At 43.2% G+C, this 17,238-nt stretch overlaps 1 protein-coding gene across 6 annotated transcripts in view; it reads right to left on the bottom strand.

Moving 5' to 3' along the window:
• HEATR3 (HEAT repeat containing 3) overlaps positions 1-17,238 on the bottom strand; it is a 64,774-nt gene that overhangs the window by 35,250 nt on the left and 12,286 nt on the right. For 5 of the 6 annotated variants that reach the window (XR_006781279.2, XR_006781278.2, XR_015728009.1 and 2 more), the window contains exons 8-13: positions 13,496-13,586; positions 13,229-13,389; positions 12,881-12,963; positions 11,873-12,009; positions 6,150-6,238; positions 17-160 (exon numbers count right to left, since the gene is read on the bottom strand). Coding sequence is in view for 2 of the 6 variants with exons in the window: in XM_045806739.2 (XP_045662695.1) it covers positions 17-160; positions 6,150-6,238; positions 11,873-12,009; positions 12,881-12,963; positions 13,229-13,389; positions 13,496-13,586 (705 nt within the window). In the remaining 4 variants the exon portion in view is untranslated. The remainder of the gene's footprint in view (positions 1-16; positions 161-6,149; positions 6,239-11,872; positions 12,010-12,880; positions 12,964-13,228; positions 13,390-13,495; positions 13,587-17,238) is intronic. The other variant, XM_045806740.2, reaches the window with a different exon arrangement.

Raw genomic sequence — 17,238 nt, 5'->3', positions numbered from 1 at the left:
AAGCATATAGTTTTACCTTAAGAGTTTCCAGTGTTCCATCTTCTTTGGCGAGGACGCTGCCCGTGATTCCTAGAATACTAACAACGTTTACTCTAACCCCAGTATTACTACTATGAATGCCGGCTGTGCACAGTGTCATCAGCTGATCGGGAGTCATACACTGTGGAAGAGGAAAAAGAGAATATAAATAGTGTTAAACTCGGCCAATTCCAACAGCATGCGCGGCAGGACTGACAGGAGTGTCAACAACAGAGAAGTTATTACACACCCTAAGCACTCCTCAGCACAGCTGGTAATCCCAAATGCAGACGAGGCCTGTTCATGTCACTGTCACTATTCAATCTACCACAGCTGTAAGCCCACAAGAGGGGCTTCGTTTGCTACTAGTCTCACTTAAAGACGACTTTCGGGCAGCTCAGTCTGCTGGGCGGCTGCCTTCAGCTCAGGTCATGGTGCCGGGGTCCTGGGATGGAGCCCTGCGTCCGGCCTCCCTGCTCAGCGGGGAGTCTGCTTCTCCCTCTCTCTCCTCTCCCACCCCACTTGTGCTCTCTCTCGCTCTCTCTCAAATAAATAAATAAGATCTGGGGAAAAAAAAAAAGATGACTTTCAGTCAGATGTACACAAACTAAAGAGATCCTAATTTCTTTTTAACACTGATCATAAAAAAATGTTTTGAAGTGTACATAGAACATGTAGCTTTAATAAAAATTGGTGGAATCTATACGCAAGTTAAGAACTTACCCTGAGATGTACGTTATTGCAGTAAATTATTAGAGATTGTAGAAACCATTAAATTACAAAGTGCTTCCGCTGCATAGCGACGATTTTCATTCTAAGCTAATCTGAACACACACGTGGATGTAGGTAACACCAGAGAATCTGAGTATCGTGTTGCCAGGCCATCACCTGTGAGGGGCAGCACAGTGTGGTGACTAAGGGCTTGGGCTCTGACATCCTGGGTTCACATCCTGGCTCCTCTCCTTACCCCTCATAGCAATCCTGCATAAGATACTCCCCCCAAGTAAGGTCTCCATTTCCCCATCAGTGACACGGGGACAGGAGTCACCATGCAGAGTTGCTGTGAGGATTAAATAATGCATATTGAGAACTCACTAAATGTTCAATATTATTACATATAAAAATACTGAACAGTTCTAAATCAAACTCATTTCTGAATCATCTGCAGTGCTTCTGCCAAATCTAAAAGTAACAGCTAATATGCCCAGGTTTCTTAGGAAATACTCTAACGGAAACAATCCCACCAACCCTGGGATTCCTCCCAGCCGGAGCAAGGCCACCGGGAATGCTGGAGGCGTGCTGGTTTACTATCAGCGTGAGTCACAGATGCAAGCTGCCCAACGTGTGCAAACCGACAAGGCAGAGAACCGGACAGGGGAGCAGGAGCTGTACTGCAGTCTGGGTGCTTTACTCAGCACCTCCGGTCCCCGGTTTCCTCTCCTTTGGAAAGCACGAGAGAACCAGGCTCCTTCTAGTCCTCAAATTCCATGCTCATGCCCAATATACAACCAACCGGAGAATTTATGGTCTTAATATATACGAATGCCCAGACATTAACTGAGCATGAGCTCGGAGTAATTCTCTTAAACGTCAGGCTGATCCAGTTAGCTACTGCTGAGGATCATGGAAAATCAATAAAAATACTTTATATTCCCATAGGCCCTACAGTATGGGGTTTTCTAATCCTCTCACCATTATTACCATTCCCATGTCAAAGAAACTGAGGGTCAGAAGTTATGTTCTTGACAAAAATTCTCAAATACGCAAAGAAGAAAACTGAAAGAGTGTAGACTAGACACCAACAGCACATCCTGTATTTGACAGTAAAGCACCAGAGACAATCTCATTAAACTGTGGACCAAGATAAAGTTGGGACGCACTGCTCCAGCATGTGGCGCGGAATGACTAAGGTAGGGAAAGAAGAGCAGACCGCTGGAGAAAGGGAGGTCCAAGAACTTTGAAGCCAGGTGACTGGGGAAGCACCTATGTGGATCTTGAAGTCACTTAGAATCATGACAGGACCAAGAAAGAGTAACAAAGCCCAACAGCGGGAATCTTCAAGGAACAAACGGTGCCCCAGGGCATAGTAGATGGCTGTAACCAAGAGAAGTGGGTGGTATGGTCTAACGACATGTTAATCAAAACTGGAAGACTTTAGGGGCGCTTGGGTGGCACAGCGGTTGGGCGTCTGCCTTCAGCTCGGGGCATGATCCCGGCGTTATGGGATCGAGCCCCACATCAGGTTCCTCCACTATGAGCCTGCTTCTATCTCTCCCACTCCCCCTGCTTGTGTTCCCTCTCTCGCTGGCTGTCTCTATCTCTGTCAAATAAATAAATAAAATCTTAAAAAAAAAAAAAAAAAAACTGGAAGACTTTAGAAAGGAAGGAGCAAGGATGGTTTAGCACAGTGGTCCCCAAAATTAATGTGCATGCCAATCATCCGGAGAACTTGTTAAAATACAGATCACTGGGCCTCTCCTCAAAGTTTCTGCTTCAGTGCACTGGGAGCGAGGCCCTAGGATTTGCCCTCATATACAAAGAAAAAGACCACTGACCCAATAGCAAAACTGACAAAAGATAGGAACAGTTACAAAAAAAAAAATGCAAAAGCCCTTAAAGCACACACAGAGACAGACATCCAATCTCGCATCGCATCGTAAGAGACATGCAAATTAAAATTGAGATATAACGTCTCAACTATCAAACTGGTAAAAATCTACCATTCTGACAACATAATTCTGCTTCTGAGGCTATAGGCAAACAGGCACTCTGAAGCACTCCTGTAGGCAATTCAAAATGCCTCCACTTCTAAGGAGGGGACTATAGCAATAATTAGCAAAATCACCAATCCATCTATTCTCCAACTCAGCAAGCCCACTTCTAGGAATCTATCTCAAAGACACAATGGCAAAAACACAAAGTAACATCTGTGAAAAAGCTATTCACTGCACTTGTATTTGTAATAGCAAAGGACTGGAAATGAGAACACCCATCAAGAGCAGACGGGCTGAATGAATACGGTACACCTACACGACGGAGCAAGAGAATGTGAAGCTGTAAAAAAGAAATGAGGAAGGTATCTGTATACTATGATGATTAATAAGGGAGAGAAAGCAAAGCAAGGTGCAAAAGCATTACTTTTAACAAAAAGGGTAAAACACACATGCCTACGTATTTGCTTATGTTTTCAAAATAAGCACAATGGAATGATAAAACAAAACCCAAAAAGGATGGTTAAGCCAAAAGAACAGGGGCAAAGGGACAGAAGCCAGACTAAATATAAACAACTTTAAAAAACTGTTTTTGCTAAAACATATATAACGTAAAACTTGCCATTTTAACCCTTTAAAAAAAGACTTATTTATTTGAGAGAGAGAAGGTGAACGTGAGCGGGGAGAAGGGGGGATGCGCGGGGGCGGGGAAAGGGAGCAGCAGACTCACCACTGAGCAGACAGCCCAGGAACCTGGGATCATGACCTGAGCCGAAGGCAGATACCTAACCGACTGAGCCACCCAGGTGTCCCTAACCATTTTTAAGTGGACAGATCAGTGGCAGTAAGCACCTTCAGACTGTTGTACAACCAGCCATCACCACCACCCGTGTCCAGAACTTCATCATCACCCCATGCTGAAACTGTCCTATTAGACAGCGTGTCCCTACGCCCCTTCCCCCCAACCCCTGGCAGCCACTGTTTCACATTCTGTCTTTATGAATCTATTCTAGGTCCCTCACATATGGAATCATACAATATGCGTCCTTTTGTGTCCCATTTATTTCACTTAATGTCATGTCGTCAAGGTTCATCCATGCTGTAGTATGTATAAGAATTTCATTGCTTTTTAAAGCTGAATAATATTCCATTGTATGTATCTACCATATATTTCTCTGAATATATCCTGTATCAGTTTTAACTCTGAAACTATATATTTTATATAATTAAAAAATAAAAATTAAAGCAAAAAAAAAAAAAAGTCTCTTAAAAAAAGCTAAAGAAAAAAAAAAAGCTAAAACAACTGAAGCTAACTTTGTAACAAGCCACAAAGAGAATTTTGTCAAGTAACTTTAAAGCACAGCAATTTGACTATACAGTCTTAGAGGGGTTGTGAGATCAAGCCCCGGGTGGGGCTCTGTGCTCAGCGGGGAATCTGCTTGGGATTCTCTCTCCCTCTGCCCCTCTCACTGGTGCTCTCTCTCTCTCAAATCTCTCTCTTGAATCAATCAATCAATCTTAAAAACAAAACAAAACAAACCTATGAGTTCATAATGATATTTTAAAAAACCCTCACTGATTAATTTTAGAGACTGCTAAAGGGCACTAATTTATTATTCTGGAAAAACCCTATCTTTTTGGTATGAGCTTTATTTCAAAGTTACCAAATAATTTATGAGACAGAAAGTTCTTACTTATAAAAGAATCACAGCTAATAAATCTAAAAGAAATGACAAAATTAAGATGTCTCCGTTTTGCAACCACTGATAAAATAATAAATGTAGGGGCGCCTGGGTGGCACAGCGGTTAAGCGTCTGCCTTCGGCTCAGGGCGTGATCCCGGCGATCTGGGATCGAGCCCCACATCAGGCTCTTCTGCTATGAGCCTGCTTCTTCCTCTCCCACTCCCCCTGCTTCTGTTCCCTCTCTCGCTGACTGTCTCTATCTCTGTCGAATAAATAAATAAAATCTTTAAAAAAAATAATAATAATAATAAATGTAGATGATATTAATCACTGCTGGCTTAATTAATCCACTGATTAATCCTTTTAAAAAAGATTTTATCTATTTATTTGAGAGGGAGAGAGATTTTATTTATTTATTTGAGATGAGTCAGGGAAGGGGCAGAGGGAGGGAGAAGCAGACTCCCTGCTGAGCGCGGAGCCTGATGCGGGGCTCAATCCCAGGACCCTGAGATCATGACCTGAGCCGAAGGCAGACACTTAACTGACTGAGCCACCCGGGTGCCCTGAAACCAGTGATTAATCTTAACATCACTAAATTATGAAAATATATAGTTTGTGATATAAAAGTAGAAAATATATACATCACTATGAATTATGCTTACAAAAAAATCTGATCCTGAATCTAATTAAGACTCTAGACCGAGTTCCCAGTTTATAGGATATATGGACAAGAGGGGACATGTCAACAATACCGTCGTAAGAAGCCAGCCAAATCTCATAACGGGAAAAATTCCACAGGACAAATGACAGCTTCTTCAATGAATAAATAGTATAGGGAAAGGGGGGTTGGTAGGGGAAATGTTTTAAATTAAGAGATTTAAGAATCTGTGAATATACTAAAAACGACTGAATTTTGCACTTTAAATGGGTGAACTGTACGGCTGGAATGTGAATTAAATCTCACTAAAGCCGTTAAAATTTTTTTTGAGACCAAAGTATCAACCAAAAGCAATATGTGGATCTTGTTTGGAATCAATTTGAACAGAACAACTGAAAAAGACATTTTTATGGCAATCAGAAAAAACTGAACTTAGGCCGTATATCAACTAATAATCAAGCAATGTCTGTTAATTTGGGGGTAATGGTACTGTGGTTAAGTTTTTCAGAAGTCCATTTTCTGTCACAGACACATAATGAAGCATGTAATAAAATACTTATGGGTGACGGAACATGATTTGCTTTAAAGCAGGTCCAGGAAACAAAACCAAAAGTATAAGGGAGATGAAGGGAACAAGAATGCCAGGCATTGCCAACTCTGTCACCCTTGTGGTTCATGATTCTCTGCTTTTAGAGATGTCTGAAAATTTCCTTAATAAAAAGTAAAGAATAAAAATGGGAAAGCACCTATCACAGAGATGCTGACGGATCACTGCGGAGGGTCAGCAGGCACGCTGAAAAATTTCTGTAAAATGTTACAGAAGGAGACAAATGACATTCAGAGGAAATATTTATGACAAGTACGTCAAGATAAAAAAATCTGTGTGCTGGTGACAGTGGTGGGAAGAAGCAAAATATTTCACTTTTTATTTTAAGCATTTTTGCTTTCTTTTGACAAGGATCATACGTTACTCTTGTAAGAAAAATAACTACTTTATAAAGAACAGTTAAGTAATGAATTTTGCCTCCATCATACAGAATCTTTGTGGGTTTCATATAAAAATTTTTAGAAATCTTACCTGAGAAATGTTCTTGGAGGCCATTGTTTGCAAAAGGGCCCTCAAGGCACTACTTATGGCTTCTAGAAAGTCAACATGCTTAGCAAAATCTAAAACACAAAAGTGAAATATAAATTTGTCTTTCTCTAAGACACGTTATTTTGTAGGAAAAGAAAGACTCAAACACCACATGTTAAATGTTAATATGTGTTATTATAATTAAAACATTTTTGATGTTAAGACAAAACTTCTAGTTAATTGCCCCCTGTGAACTATATACTTGAGTTTGTAAAGATGTCCACAATTGAAATAACCGTAACAAGGGAGCGTTCTACACACAGCCCTTGCGTTCCAGAAGCTGGGTTTTCATTTACCCCGATCTCCAGCACATGACACACCCGAGCTAGCTTCTGTAGGCAGAATTCAGCTTTTCACGGATTGCCATCACGGTGCTGGGGAGACCTCGCATGGAGATGTCTCCCAAATCAGATAGCTTCCTCACCAACCCAAACTCACTGTCTGGCCAAGAACTGTTGCTCACACAGGGCTGGGCCACTATATCTCTGTGGTTTCAGTGGCTTCTGCGATTTTTACTGACCCAACTTCCCCTTCCCATTCCTGCTCATTTTTACTCTTTCCTCTCTTACCCCTTTGGTGGGAAGGGGAAGCGATGGACTTGCTGTGGTAGATTATGCTGTCCAAAAATAACCACCATGGTCTATTTCCCCACCCCTTGAATCTGGAAGGACTTTGTGACATCAACCAACAGGGCACATGAACATGACAGGCTAGGTCATGAAAGGCGACATGACTCACACCTGACTCACATGTGTGCTTTTTTTCTCTCTCTCTCTCAACCCTTGCCCTTGGAACCCAGCCACCACGTTATAAAGGAAGCCTAGGTCACACGGCAAGGTCAAGTGTGTGTGTTAGGGGCTCCTGGGTGGCTCAGTCGGTTAAGTGTCTGCCTTCAGCTCAGGTCATGATCTCAGAGTCCTGGGATCTAGCCCCGCATCGGGTTCCCTGCTCAGTGGGGAGCCTGCTTCCTTCTCTCCCTCTGCCCCTCCCCCTGCTTGTGCTCTAATAAATAAAATCTTTAAAAACAAAAAAAGTATGTGTGAAAGCAATGAGTGACCCTGAAGGAGTTCCTCAACCTCTCTACATCCCAGCTTCCTTATCAGAAAGGTGGGGTAATAATGCCTCGCTCATAAAGCCTACCAAAAGGCACTCAAAAACTGGAGTGAAGCTGTTACTACTAAAATTCAAAGTCGCCGTGGCTCTAAAGGTAGGTTATATTTATATTTGATTACAGCTATTAAGTGTAGCCCTAGAAATTCATGAACTGCACATAAAACAATGAAACTGTATCATGAAGAAATAATTCAGCATGAACTACAACACACTCAGAAACAATTTTTTTCTGTCTTGCATTCTTAGAAAAATAACCATTACCTTAGATTCAAAACCCTAATCTAAACCACGTTACTGTTTTATATTATGTGTAATTCATACTCCCCCTAAATTAAGGAAAACATTCAGGTGATTTTTATTGAATTCACATTTCTGGTCATTTATCCAAATTTGGGAAAGGAGCTTCAAACGACCCTGCCTTTCTGACAAATTCTCAGTAAAAGGCGAACACATGTGGTATTGTTAAAGAAATTAAGTACACGTCAACAGCAGTTAAACAAAAGAGGTGACCGAAAACCTCTTTCCCCTCAGCAAGTCTGTACAGTATGTAAGAATCTGTAGCACGCCTAAATGGAAATCGTGAACCCACAAATAACCAAGCAGCAAAGTTACGGGACTTTTTCCACCTGATTTGCAATGTTCTGATATAGAATAGGAAACCTATCCTCAAATGGGTGCTGCCACTATTCTAATTATAACGAAAATGAGCTTTCTGCTTCCCCAAATGTAGGAAAACAGGGAATGCTAAATGAGGACAGAACCCGTGTAATGGGGCAAATGACAGACTGACCCAATCTGAAAATGCAACATTGCTAAAATCCTCTTGATGTTTTGAAGATCCGTAGTTTTTAACGGAGACAAAGATATTAATGTACTGAACGCAAGGCCCAGAACCTACTGACAACTTTCTCCTTTTATCTCTGATGTCAACCACAAACAGCATGTAAGTATCTCAAATTTTATACCTATTCAGAAAGTCACTTATTTGTATTTTTAATGCTCATGTGTTTTAGCATTAAAAGTAAAGTAGGGGCGCCTGGGTGGCACAGCGGTTAAGCGTCTGCCTTCGGCTCAGGGCGTGATCCCGGCGTTATGGGATGGGGCCCCACATCAGGCTCCTCCGCTATGAGCCTGCTTCTTCTTCTCCCACTCCCCCTGCTTGTGTTCCCTCTCTTGCTGGCTGTCTCTACCTCTGTCAAATAAATAAATAAAATCTTAAAAAAAAAAAAAAAAGTAAAGCAAACTGGGCACAGTTGTATGATCCTCATACATTTAACGTTCAAACATGGTAACGTGAAAAGCAGGAGAAATTTGGCCCCATCCTCCCCAGAAAATTTTCCCGTAACAGTTCACACTATCCACACAGAACCCACGAGATCACATTATTTAATAAATCTCAATGTTCCAAAGGAATTTTAGAATACCAACTCTAAATACAAGAAATTATCCTTTGTCGAAAATTTCATTCTGATAAGAAAAGGTTCTGTCAGCAACACCCGTGAACCTGGACTTCATGTGAAGTGTTTAATTACATGTTCCCCCAGTTCAGAAACTTTCCATTATTTCTCCAGGGCTGAGTTTTCCTGTGATCTTCCAGGTAATACATGTGCAGGCGTCAGTGACCGCAAACAGCCAGCTGAACCGGGAGGAACACACCCAAGTGCTGTCTGCACGGCAGAGGCACAGAACGTGTGCGTTTTACTGGAAGCAGAACAAACTCTTTATGCTGGTTGGAGATGGGGCTTCTGGTACCTTGACTGGGACTCCCATGGAAAAATGGCAATTCGTTCTGCCAGTCAGGCAGACAGGATTCCCTCAGGGTAGGCCGGTCTTGGAAGTAGTGACAGTCTAGGCTTGCTCACCTGGGGGCCTGGCTGTGCACAGCCCCATTTGGCCCAGCCCTCTACAGGGTGCCCAAGTGAAGGGGTGGATGAGGTGGGCCTAGGCAATAGCAGCCCTCCCCCACTATGGGACTTTGAGCTGGGCTGGTGGGAGCCAGAATGTCAGCAAAAGTCAGATAAACCATCCCCCTCCTCCAGGAACCGCTCCTCCCTGCCTCCCCCCCCCCACGCTCCCGTGCCATCCCAATCTCTGCCTGGTTTATAAAGCTGGGAGACAAATACAAAGCTAGTTATCAGGCCAGCTCACGCCAACAAGCCACCTCCGTAGCCAGAGCCTGCCCAGTCTTGTCTACATCCTGTCTTAGGTGTGGCTGGGCATGGTTTTCACATGATCATGCCAGCTGAAGAATGCACAGCCTGAGATCACCGGAAAACTGCGTCTGCTGACTGATGAATGCTGGAAGGTCAGTGGAGACAGAACAATAACTATATACGGGTTTCCAAACATTTACTTAGTTTTTAAAAACTGACCTAGAACTTCCAAAACATGCATTATTGAATGCACAGCACCTTGTATTAACTTGATAGAGTGCAAAACAGGGGCACCCGAGTGGCTCAGTTGGTGAAGCGTCTGCCTTCGGCTCAGGTCATGATCCTGGGTCCTGGGATCCAGCCCTGCATCAGGCTCCCTGCTCAGCGCGGAGTCTGCTTCTTCCTCTCCCTCTGCCCCTCCCCCCGCTTGTGCGTGCGCGCACGCGCGCACTCTCTCTCTCTCAAATAAAATCTTTTAAAAAAAATGGATGTCTAGAAGAACCGGGGAGTGGGGCATCTAGCTGGCTCAGTCGTTAGAGCATGCGACCCTTCATCTCAAGGTCACTAAGTTCGAGCCCCACATTGGGTATAGAGATTACTTTAAAATAAAAAAAACTTAAGAAAAGAAAAAGAACTGAGGAACAACTCTTGAATGAATGTTCATACAGAAGCTTGGGGTGCCCGGGTGGCTCAATCGTTAAGCGTCTGCCTTCGGCTCACGGTGTGATCCCAGAGTCCTGGGATCAAGCCCCTCATCAGGCTCCCTGCTCCACTGGGAGCCTGCTTCTTCCTCTCCCACTCCCCCTGCTTGTGTTTCCTCTCTCACTGGCTGTCTCTCTCTCTGTCAAATAAATTAAGTCTTAAAAAAAAAAAAGTTTATACAGTAGCTTGTATTTAGTCAAAAGTGACCATATTTTGATCTTTTAAGACTTTGAACTCTTTTTTTAAGTTTTACTTATATAAGTAATCTTGGCCCCCAACATGGGGCTCAAACTCACGACCCTGAGATGAAGAGTTACATGCCCCTCCGTCTGAGCCAGTCAGGTGTCCCGTTAGAAGAGGATAAGTTAAATAAGTAGTTTATAGGGAGGTATATACTACACGGACTGTAACACAGTGGACTTACAGCTTATTTGGTGGTTAAATTTTAAAGTTAGTGCAGAAAGTATTACATATCTTCAAGTTTACCCTCAAAAACTCCCAAAAGACACTCTGAAATTGAGGAGCTGAGAGCAGCAGATTCTTCTCTCTCAATTACCCTCTCTGCAGACATGCATGCTGGGTAGGTAATGTGGAGAATTTTCCTTTACTACATAAAATACAATTTTTCCCTCCCTCTTGGTCTCTTTCTTTGGTTTGGTTTGAGCTGCTACAGTTCGATGTGGCCGAGTCAGATGAGGTCCTACTACCACAAACTACGACAATCTCTTAGAGGAGCACGCATTAACCCTTGCACAGCGAGGCCATTTAGAAAGAATAGTTAACTACATATGCTATCTCTCTAGGTTTCTGTATACAAATGAAATTAATCCATTATTGGAGACCTTGGTAACACCTCTGACCATGCGAAGGTGCTTGAAGAAAGAAATGTGTTAGAAAAAAGCAGGGTACAGGGGTGCCTGGGTGGCTCAGTCGTTAGGCATCTGCCTTCAGCTCAGGGCGTGATCCTGGCGTTCTGGGATAGAGCCCCACATCGGGCTCCTCCACTGGGAGCCTGCTTCTTCCTCTCCCACTCCCCCTGCCTGTGTTCCCTCTTGCTGGCTGTCTCTCACTCTGTCAAATAAATAAATAAAATCTTAAAAAAAAAAAAAAAGAAAAGAAAAAGAAAAAAGCAGGGTACAGTACTCTGTGTCTGGTAGCCTACCACTTGCCTTAAGAGCACACATACATGCTTTTTATATTGAGAATCTCTCTGGAAGAACACACAAGAAACTGGAAACAGTGACGGATTCTGTGTGGGAGAGGAACTGGATGGTATGCGGAAAAGGAGAGAGGCTTTCTGCTTTACGTCCTCTAATAACTTGTGAATTCAGTAACACGTGTACGGATTACCCGATCAAACGTAGATCAAAAAGTTTTACGTTTAAGAAGAAAAATAAAGACTAGAGAATTACCCAAATATCTTCATGGGGCCTTATATTTATGATACTTGTGATTCAGTCTTACTGGCGTGACATAACTGGACTCCAGCAATTTTAATAAAAAATGAAAATATAACCCACAGACCGGCTTACATATGTTGTTTGGACTCAATGCCACTGGCAACTATAAGTAGGACTCTTGGTGCTTGGAAAGGTTTCTGCAGGTTGGATGACAAACACAGCACAATGCCGAAGTCCAAGCTCCTGCCTTCAAAATTCTGCTTGATCCAATCTTTCACAACGAGGCTTAAATATTTACCTGGCTGAGAAAAAAGCAGCTGGGACAGATGTTGTGCAAGTGTCTGCAGGGCTGCAGGTCCCCCGAGATGGTCCACATCCAGGAGCGATACAAGACTCTGGAGACACACGAGGGCTCTGCACTGAATGGTGTTCATTCTGGAAAGGAAGGCAGAGAACGCGGTCTGTTTCTCCAACAGTTACCCAACAGAATTCCATCTTGGCTTTTAACCTAAGCTGCGGGCTCTGACTGGGACTATCTGCACGCAGAAGGCGTACGGCTATTAACAGAATCTTCCAGTGAACTGATTATCTCCTTCATCAAACTGCTTGAGCATTCAGGGCCTGAGGCACAACTCACTTAGGAGTCATAAGGAATTTGCCTTAGAAGAATTTTTACGCATGGCGGCATCAGCAGAACGATTCTGAATTGTGAAATAGGACATACATAAAGTGCTCCACGCGCACACAGTTTAATAGTTTATAAAGCGAGCACCGTGTCCCTAGACAAGAAACACTGCTGACACCCTCACAGTGCATCTCTCCCTTTCCCCACCTCTCTGACCCCTAAAGATCACCACCATCTGGACTTTCACGGTAAACACTGACCTGATCTTCTTTATAGGTTTACCACCTAGGTATGTATCCTGAAACAAAACAGTGAAGTGTTGCCAGTTATTGAACTTTGTAAAAATGGAATCGCAGTGTGCCTTGCTTTCTTGCTCAACGTTCTAGTTCAGATTTTTTTTTTTTTTAATGCTGTATATATTCTACTGTGTGACTATGTCAAAATTTATTTCTCCATTCTGGCACTGATGGACACTGAGGTTGTTTCCAGGTTGGGGCAACTGGAACCACACTGCTATGCATGTTCTCATGGCTTAGAACCCATACGCACACATTTGGTAGGGAATGTACACAGGAACAGAACTCTCGAATCTGGGGGGGAGTCGGCATCTTCTAATTAGTGGTCCATCCTTTCACGTAATAACAAAGTGACAAAGACTTTTGAAAACAGAAAAGTTCTTACTTTCTAACCAAAGATTTCCAAGTGGGACTCCTAGAACATATGTCAACCGCAGTGCTGTTTGGAAAGGCAGTTTTCTCAAAAATCTAGAGTCACGAAAGGCAGTAAAGCAAAGGTTAAAGAGTAGCATCATTTTACACACGATCCCTTTATCAAGCCCCCACCTACTGAGTGAAATGGGTAGGCTTGGGAAGGATCTTCTTTCCACGTACTCCCACTAGTGTTAGTTCTAGCTTCTTCCTTACCAATTACCCACAGTCTGGAAGTGCGAGCAAACCTCTTTTGCATACACGGTGAATAGCTCTTTAAGCCCTTCCCATGCTCCACAATGAGGCTGGACTTGAGACAGACTACCTTCTTAGGGATGAGGTAGTTGGTGAAAGCGGTGTGAACCTCATGGGAGAGGCAGAGGGGAGACAGCAGCTGCCCACCGCACTCACTGAAGGAATTCTCCATAAATGCATCGCTCTCATCACTGCTAGAAAGCTCTTCCCACTCATCATCGGAGGGATCTGGGAAGAGTGCAAACCACACGTAATGGAATATTTAAGAAAATCCTCATGGAAGCTGCCCTCTCAGTCCAGGGGGAGAGTGTCTAAACGTCAACTGGTAACAAACCTTCGCTACAGCACATGTTGACGATGATTTCCAGAGCAGTCTGCTGAGCCGTCAACAATGCTACGGTCTCTCTCAGTTCCTGGTCAGTGGGCTAAAAAACAAAATAATACAAAATAAAAACATCAAACTACCAACTCTCAATGTTTGGGAAAATATTTTCACATGAATGTCCTTAGCGAGAGCCTAGATGACTTTTACCCTTGGCCTAGAGTGCCTGGGGGATGGGGCAGCCAGAAGGAAAGTCATAACGTGTTGAAGTACAGACAAGCATTATGGCTGCTCCTGGCACCGCACAGCAGGCTGCCCTTCACTGGGCTTCCATCTACCTGCACGGTTATTTTCTAAGTGTTGCTTAGTTAGCTGGAGAGAAGAGATAGATTCAGGAATTCTGAACTGAATTCACCCTGAAACTTAATCTAATGTGTGAAGAAGTACCTCAGCACGCTAAGATTCAAACAAGAGCTCATTTCAGAGATCAGGCACTCACACAAAACCAACCAGCTTTAAGATGCTTAGCCGTCTCCTTGGAAAAGACTCCATTAACAAGAACTACTAAGGAGCCCTTATGTGACCAACTGGGCTCGGCTAAGGTGCAGACAGGCTTGCTGCCTGGCTTTCTCTGAAGCCTGCAGGAAAACATTTGTTAAGGGCGCCTGGGTGGCTCAGTTGGTTAAGTGCCTGCCTTTGGCTCAGGTCACGATCATCGCAGGATCCTGGGATGGAGCCCCGCGGTGGGCTCCCTGCAGGGCGCCTGCTTCTCCCTCTCCTCCCAGCTTGTGCTCTCTCGCTGTCTCTAACAAATAAATAAAATCTTAAAAAAAAAAAAAAAAAAAAAAGACTGAAGACTGGGGAAAGACTGAAGAAAGGGGAGAACTTTCTTCTCTGGAAATAATTAACATGAACTTATCAATTACCATTCTTAAAATGGGTCGTAGAAATTTACAAGACCTTAATTCTCAAGTTATCTATGAAAAGTGAAATAGCTATGCTGATATTCCAGAATAGTGCGTAGGCTAAAAATAATGTATATTTTATTGTCTGAATGTTTCCCCCTTTCAACAAGCTTCTATTGTCTTTTTAATGTCTGTACAATATTCCATTAAATGGATACATTACCATTTAATTTGGAATATTTCAGATTACTTGGATATCACATTCCCTTAGATTTACTGGGTCAAAGGGTCACCTACAGATCCTGTGACATGTTCCTATTTTCCTTTCCAGAATGTTCATACTGATCTATAATCCCCCAGCAACTTCTTGTGCAACAATCTGACAGCACTTTTGAACTATGTTCAAAGTTATTATTAAAAAATAATAACTAGGGTCACCAGGCTGGCTCAGTCAGGAAAGCATGCAACTCTTGATCTCAGGGTTGTAAGTTCAAGGCCTACACTGGGCATAGAGATAACTTAAAAATAAAATCTATAACAACAAAATAACAATAAAAATAAAATTAAAATAATAAAATTATTATTAGAAGATAATTATTTAATTAATTATTTTTGGTAAAAATTATTTTAAAAGCAAAGTGCTCGTTTAAAAGATGTAGCTTAGGAATCCTTGTATTTGTATTCCTTTAACTGCCGGGAAGAACGTCCATAAAAATTATTCCTATCTGCTTTGTGTGTGTATGATATTCAAGTAAACAAATGTTTATTAGAGTTGACTCAAAGCGAAATAAGACATGTTGCTGAGCACTTGTCCCCTCAAGATGTATGAAGATCTGGCTCAGAAGAACCCTGAAATTATGTTCTACTTCTTTACAGAACTCTCCTGTTCAGAACTGTCCTCTGCTTCCTATTGTCATCAAATGAACATAAAGAACCAATCTCGATGAAGTGTTATGACATCTGAGATTTGTTTCAAAATACGCAAGGTGGGGAAACAGATGGAATAAAACAGACTATGATCTGATCACTGATAACCGTGGAAAATGGGCCAGGGACTCCTCTACTTCTGCATATGCTAAAACAACAACTTGGGTTGGTTCTGTTTACATATTTGTGGTTATACTTTCTTATGTTAAATGACGCAAATTAAAGGTTTGGATTCCAAAGGCCTCCTGCACAAGCCACCGGGCAGCGGGAAAGACCAGAGCTGCCGGATATTACATTTGTATTTCGGGCACATATCAGCATGATGCCCAGCACCCTACTGGCACTTAAACATTGGCTGACTGACCAGCATGTTAATCATCAGGTCTACTCAGTTATGTTAACAGACTTTAAAAAGCAAGCTTTTCTTCTGAGAAAACACTGCATTTTATAAGCACCAATGTTCTATTTTTAAACAACAAGAAGGGAAGTAAATGCCTAAATAACGGTTATTTTCAGTATTTTTCACACTGTGGCACTGAATCTTGGTAGACTGGATGTTAGTCCCCACCCTCTCCCTGTAGGAGGCCCTGGGCGGCAAGGCTGGAGAGGCGGGAGGACTCAAAAGCCCACTCTCCCCCTCCCTGCAAGGGATTTCAGATACTTCAGAGTCCCCTGACAGCCCGACTGCACTCTCCGCTCCTGCTGATGGGAACCCGGCGTGGTCAAACACGGTGCACGTGTCATCGGTCGGACAGTCCGTGCAATGCCACAGCTGCAGAGCCTCGAAGCCCTGATCTGTCACATCCTGACTGTCCCCCAGGGGAGGGGGGCATAGGAGAGCCACGTCTGTCCCAGATCTGTAACTCACTGTAGGGTTCTTTATAAACACCGCTTCGGGAGGATAAGCTCATGGTTCTGCTTTTGTCTATCTTGTTTTACTGATTTTAGATTCTACTCGGACTACAGAACAAGGAGTAAATTTGGGGTTCAAATATGTACCCGCCCACACCAAAAGTGATGCTATGATTTTGAAGCAACTTCACGACTTGCAAGCAGCTCAAGGGTGGGGCAGTCTTCTCATGCTTATATCCACCCCAGGATTTAACAGGATACTGTGTACCTACGGGCTAACTATCCATGAGGGCTGGGAAAGTGCTTCTCGTGACATTTTGATTCTGTTAAAATACCACCAATTCATGCTTTACAAGACTTTGTGAATCCAGGAAAGTAGGATACGGTGGTATTTGTTTTCAGGTATATTCCATTTAAAGAACTCTTCTTCTATTGGGCATAAACTTGAAACGCTAAGACTGTTCAGTTTCAGTTCACTTGATGTGGGTCAGGAGAGGCCACACGTGGAACTGCAGAAAGCCTGAGAGCACAGGACTAACGCTCCTCCAGTTCAGCCTCCGCCATCTTTCTTCAGAATGCCATCAGCAGCCTAACCCATCTCCCAGCCTCCAGGCCCCCTAACCACACTAACGTGCTTTCACCATGCTGTTCCACCCCATCCTTAAAGATAGCTAGGTGTTCTGTCCAAAAAGCCTTCTCTGACAACCACTCCCTCTCGTCTCCCACCAGGGCCAGCCATCGGTGTGCCTCGCTGTACAAACTACTCCCTCAGAAATCTGTGCGCAGACCTATCCCTGCTCTTAGCACAAGTACTGTCATGTGTCCTAATTATGCGCCTGTCCTCCCAAGACGGAAAAGGTCCCTGAAGACGAGTAAATGTCTTGATCATTTTTGTAGCATCAGCATTCAGCATGGTGCCTGGCACACAACAGGAGCACAGAAAACGCGCACCTGAATGAATAAAGCCAAGTCACTGTCCTCCCTGTCTTCCCAACTACCCGCTGTCCTCCTTGGGGGGGAGGGACATCTTCCCAAAGCACGGCTCCACCTCTGCTGACTGGCTCCGCTGAC

The sequence above is a fragment of the Ursus americanus genome, chromosome 21, assembly GCF_024610735.1.
Source record: "Ursus americanus isolate L20-20 chromosome 21, mUrsAme1.1.p, whole genome shotgun sequence".
Taxonomy (NCBI): domain Eukaryota; kingdom Metazoa; phylum Chordata; class Mammalia; order Carnivora; family Ursidae; genus Ursus; species Ursus americanus.
The sequence above is the reverse complement of the archived record's forward strand: the minus strand, read 5'-3'. Positions and strand labels throughout refer to the sequence as shown.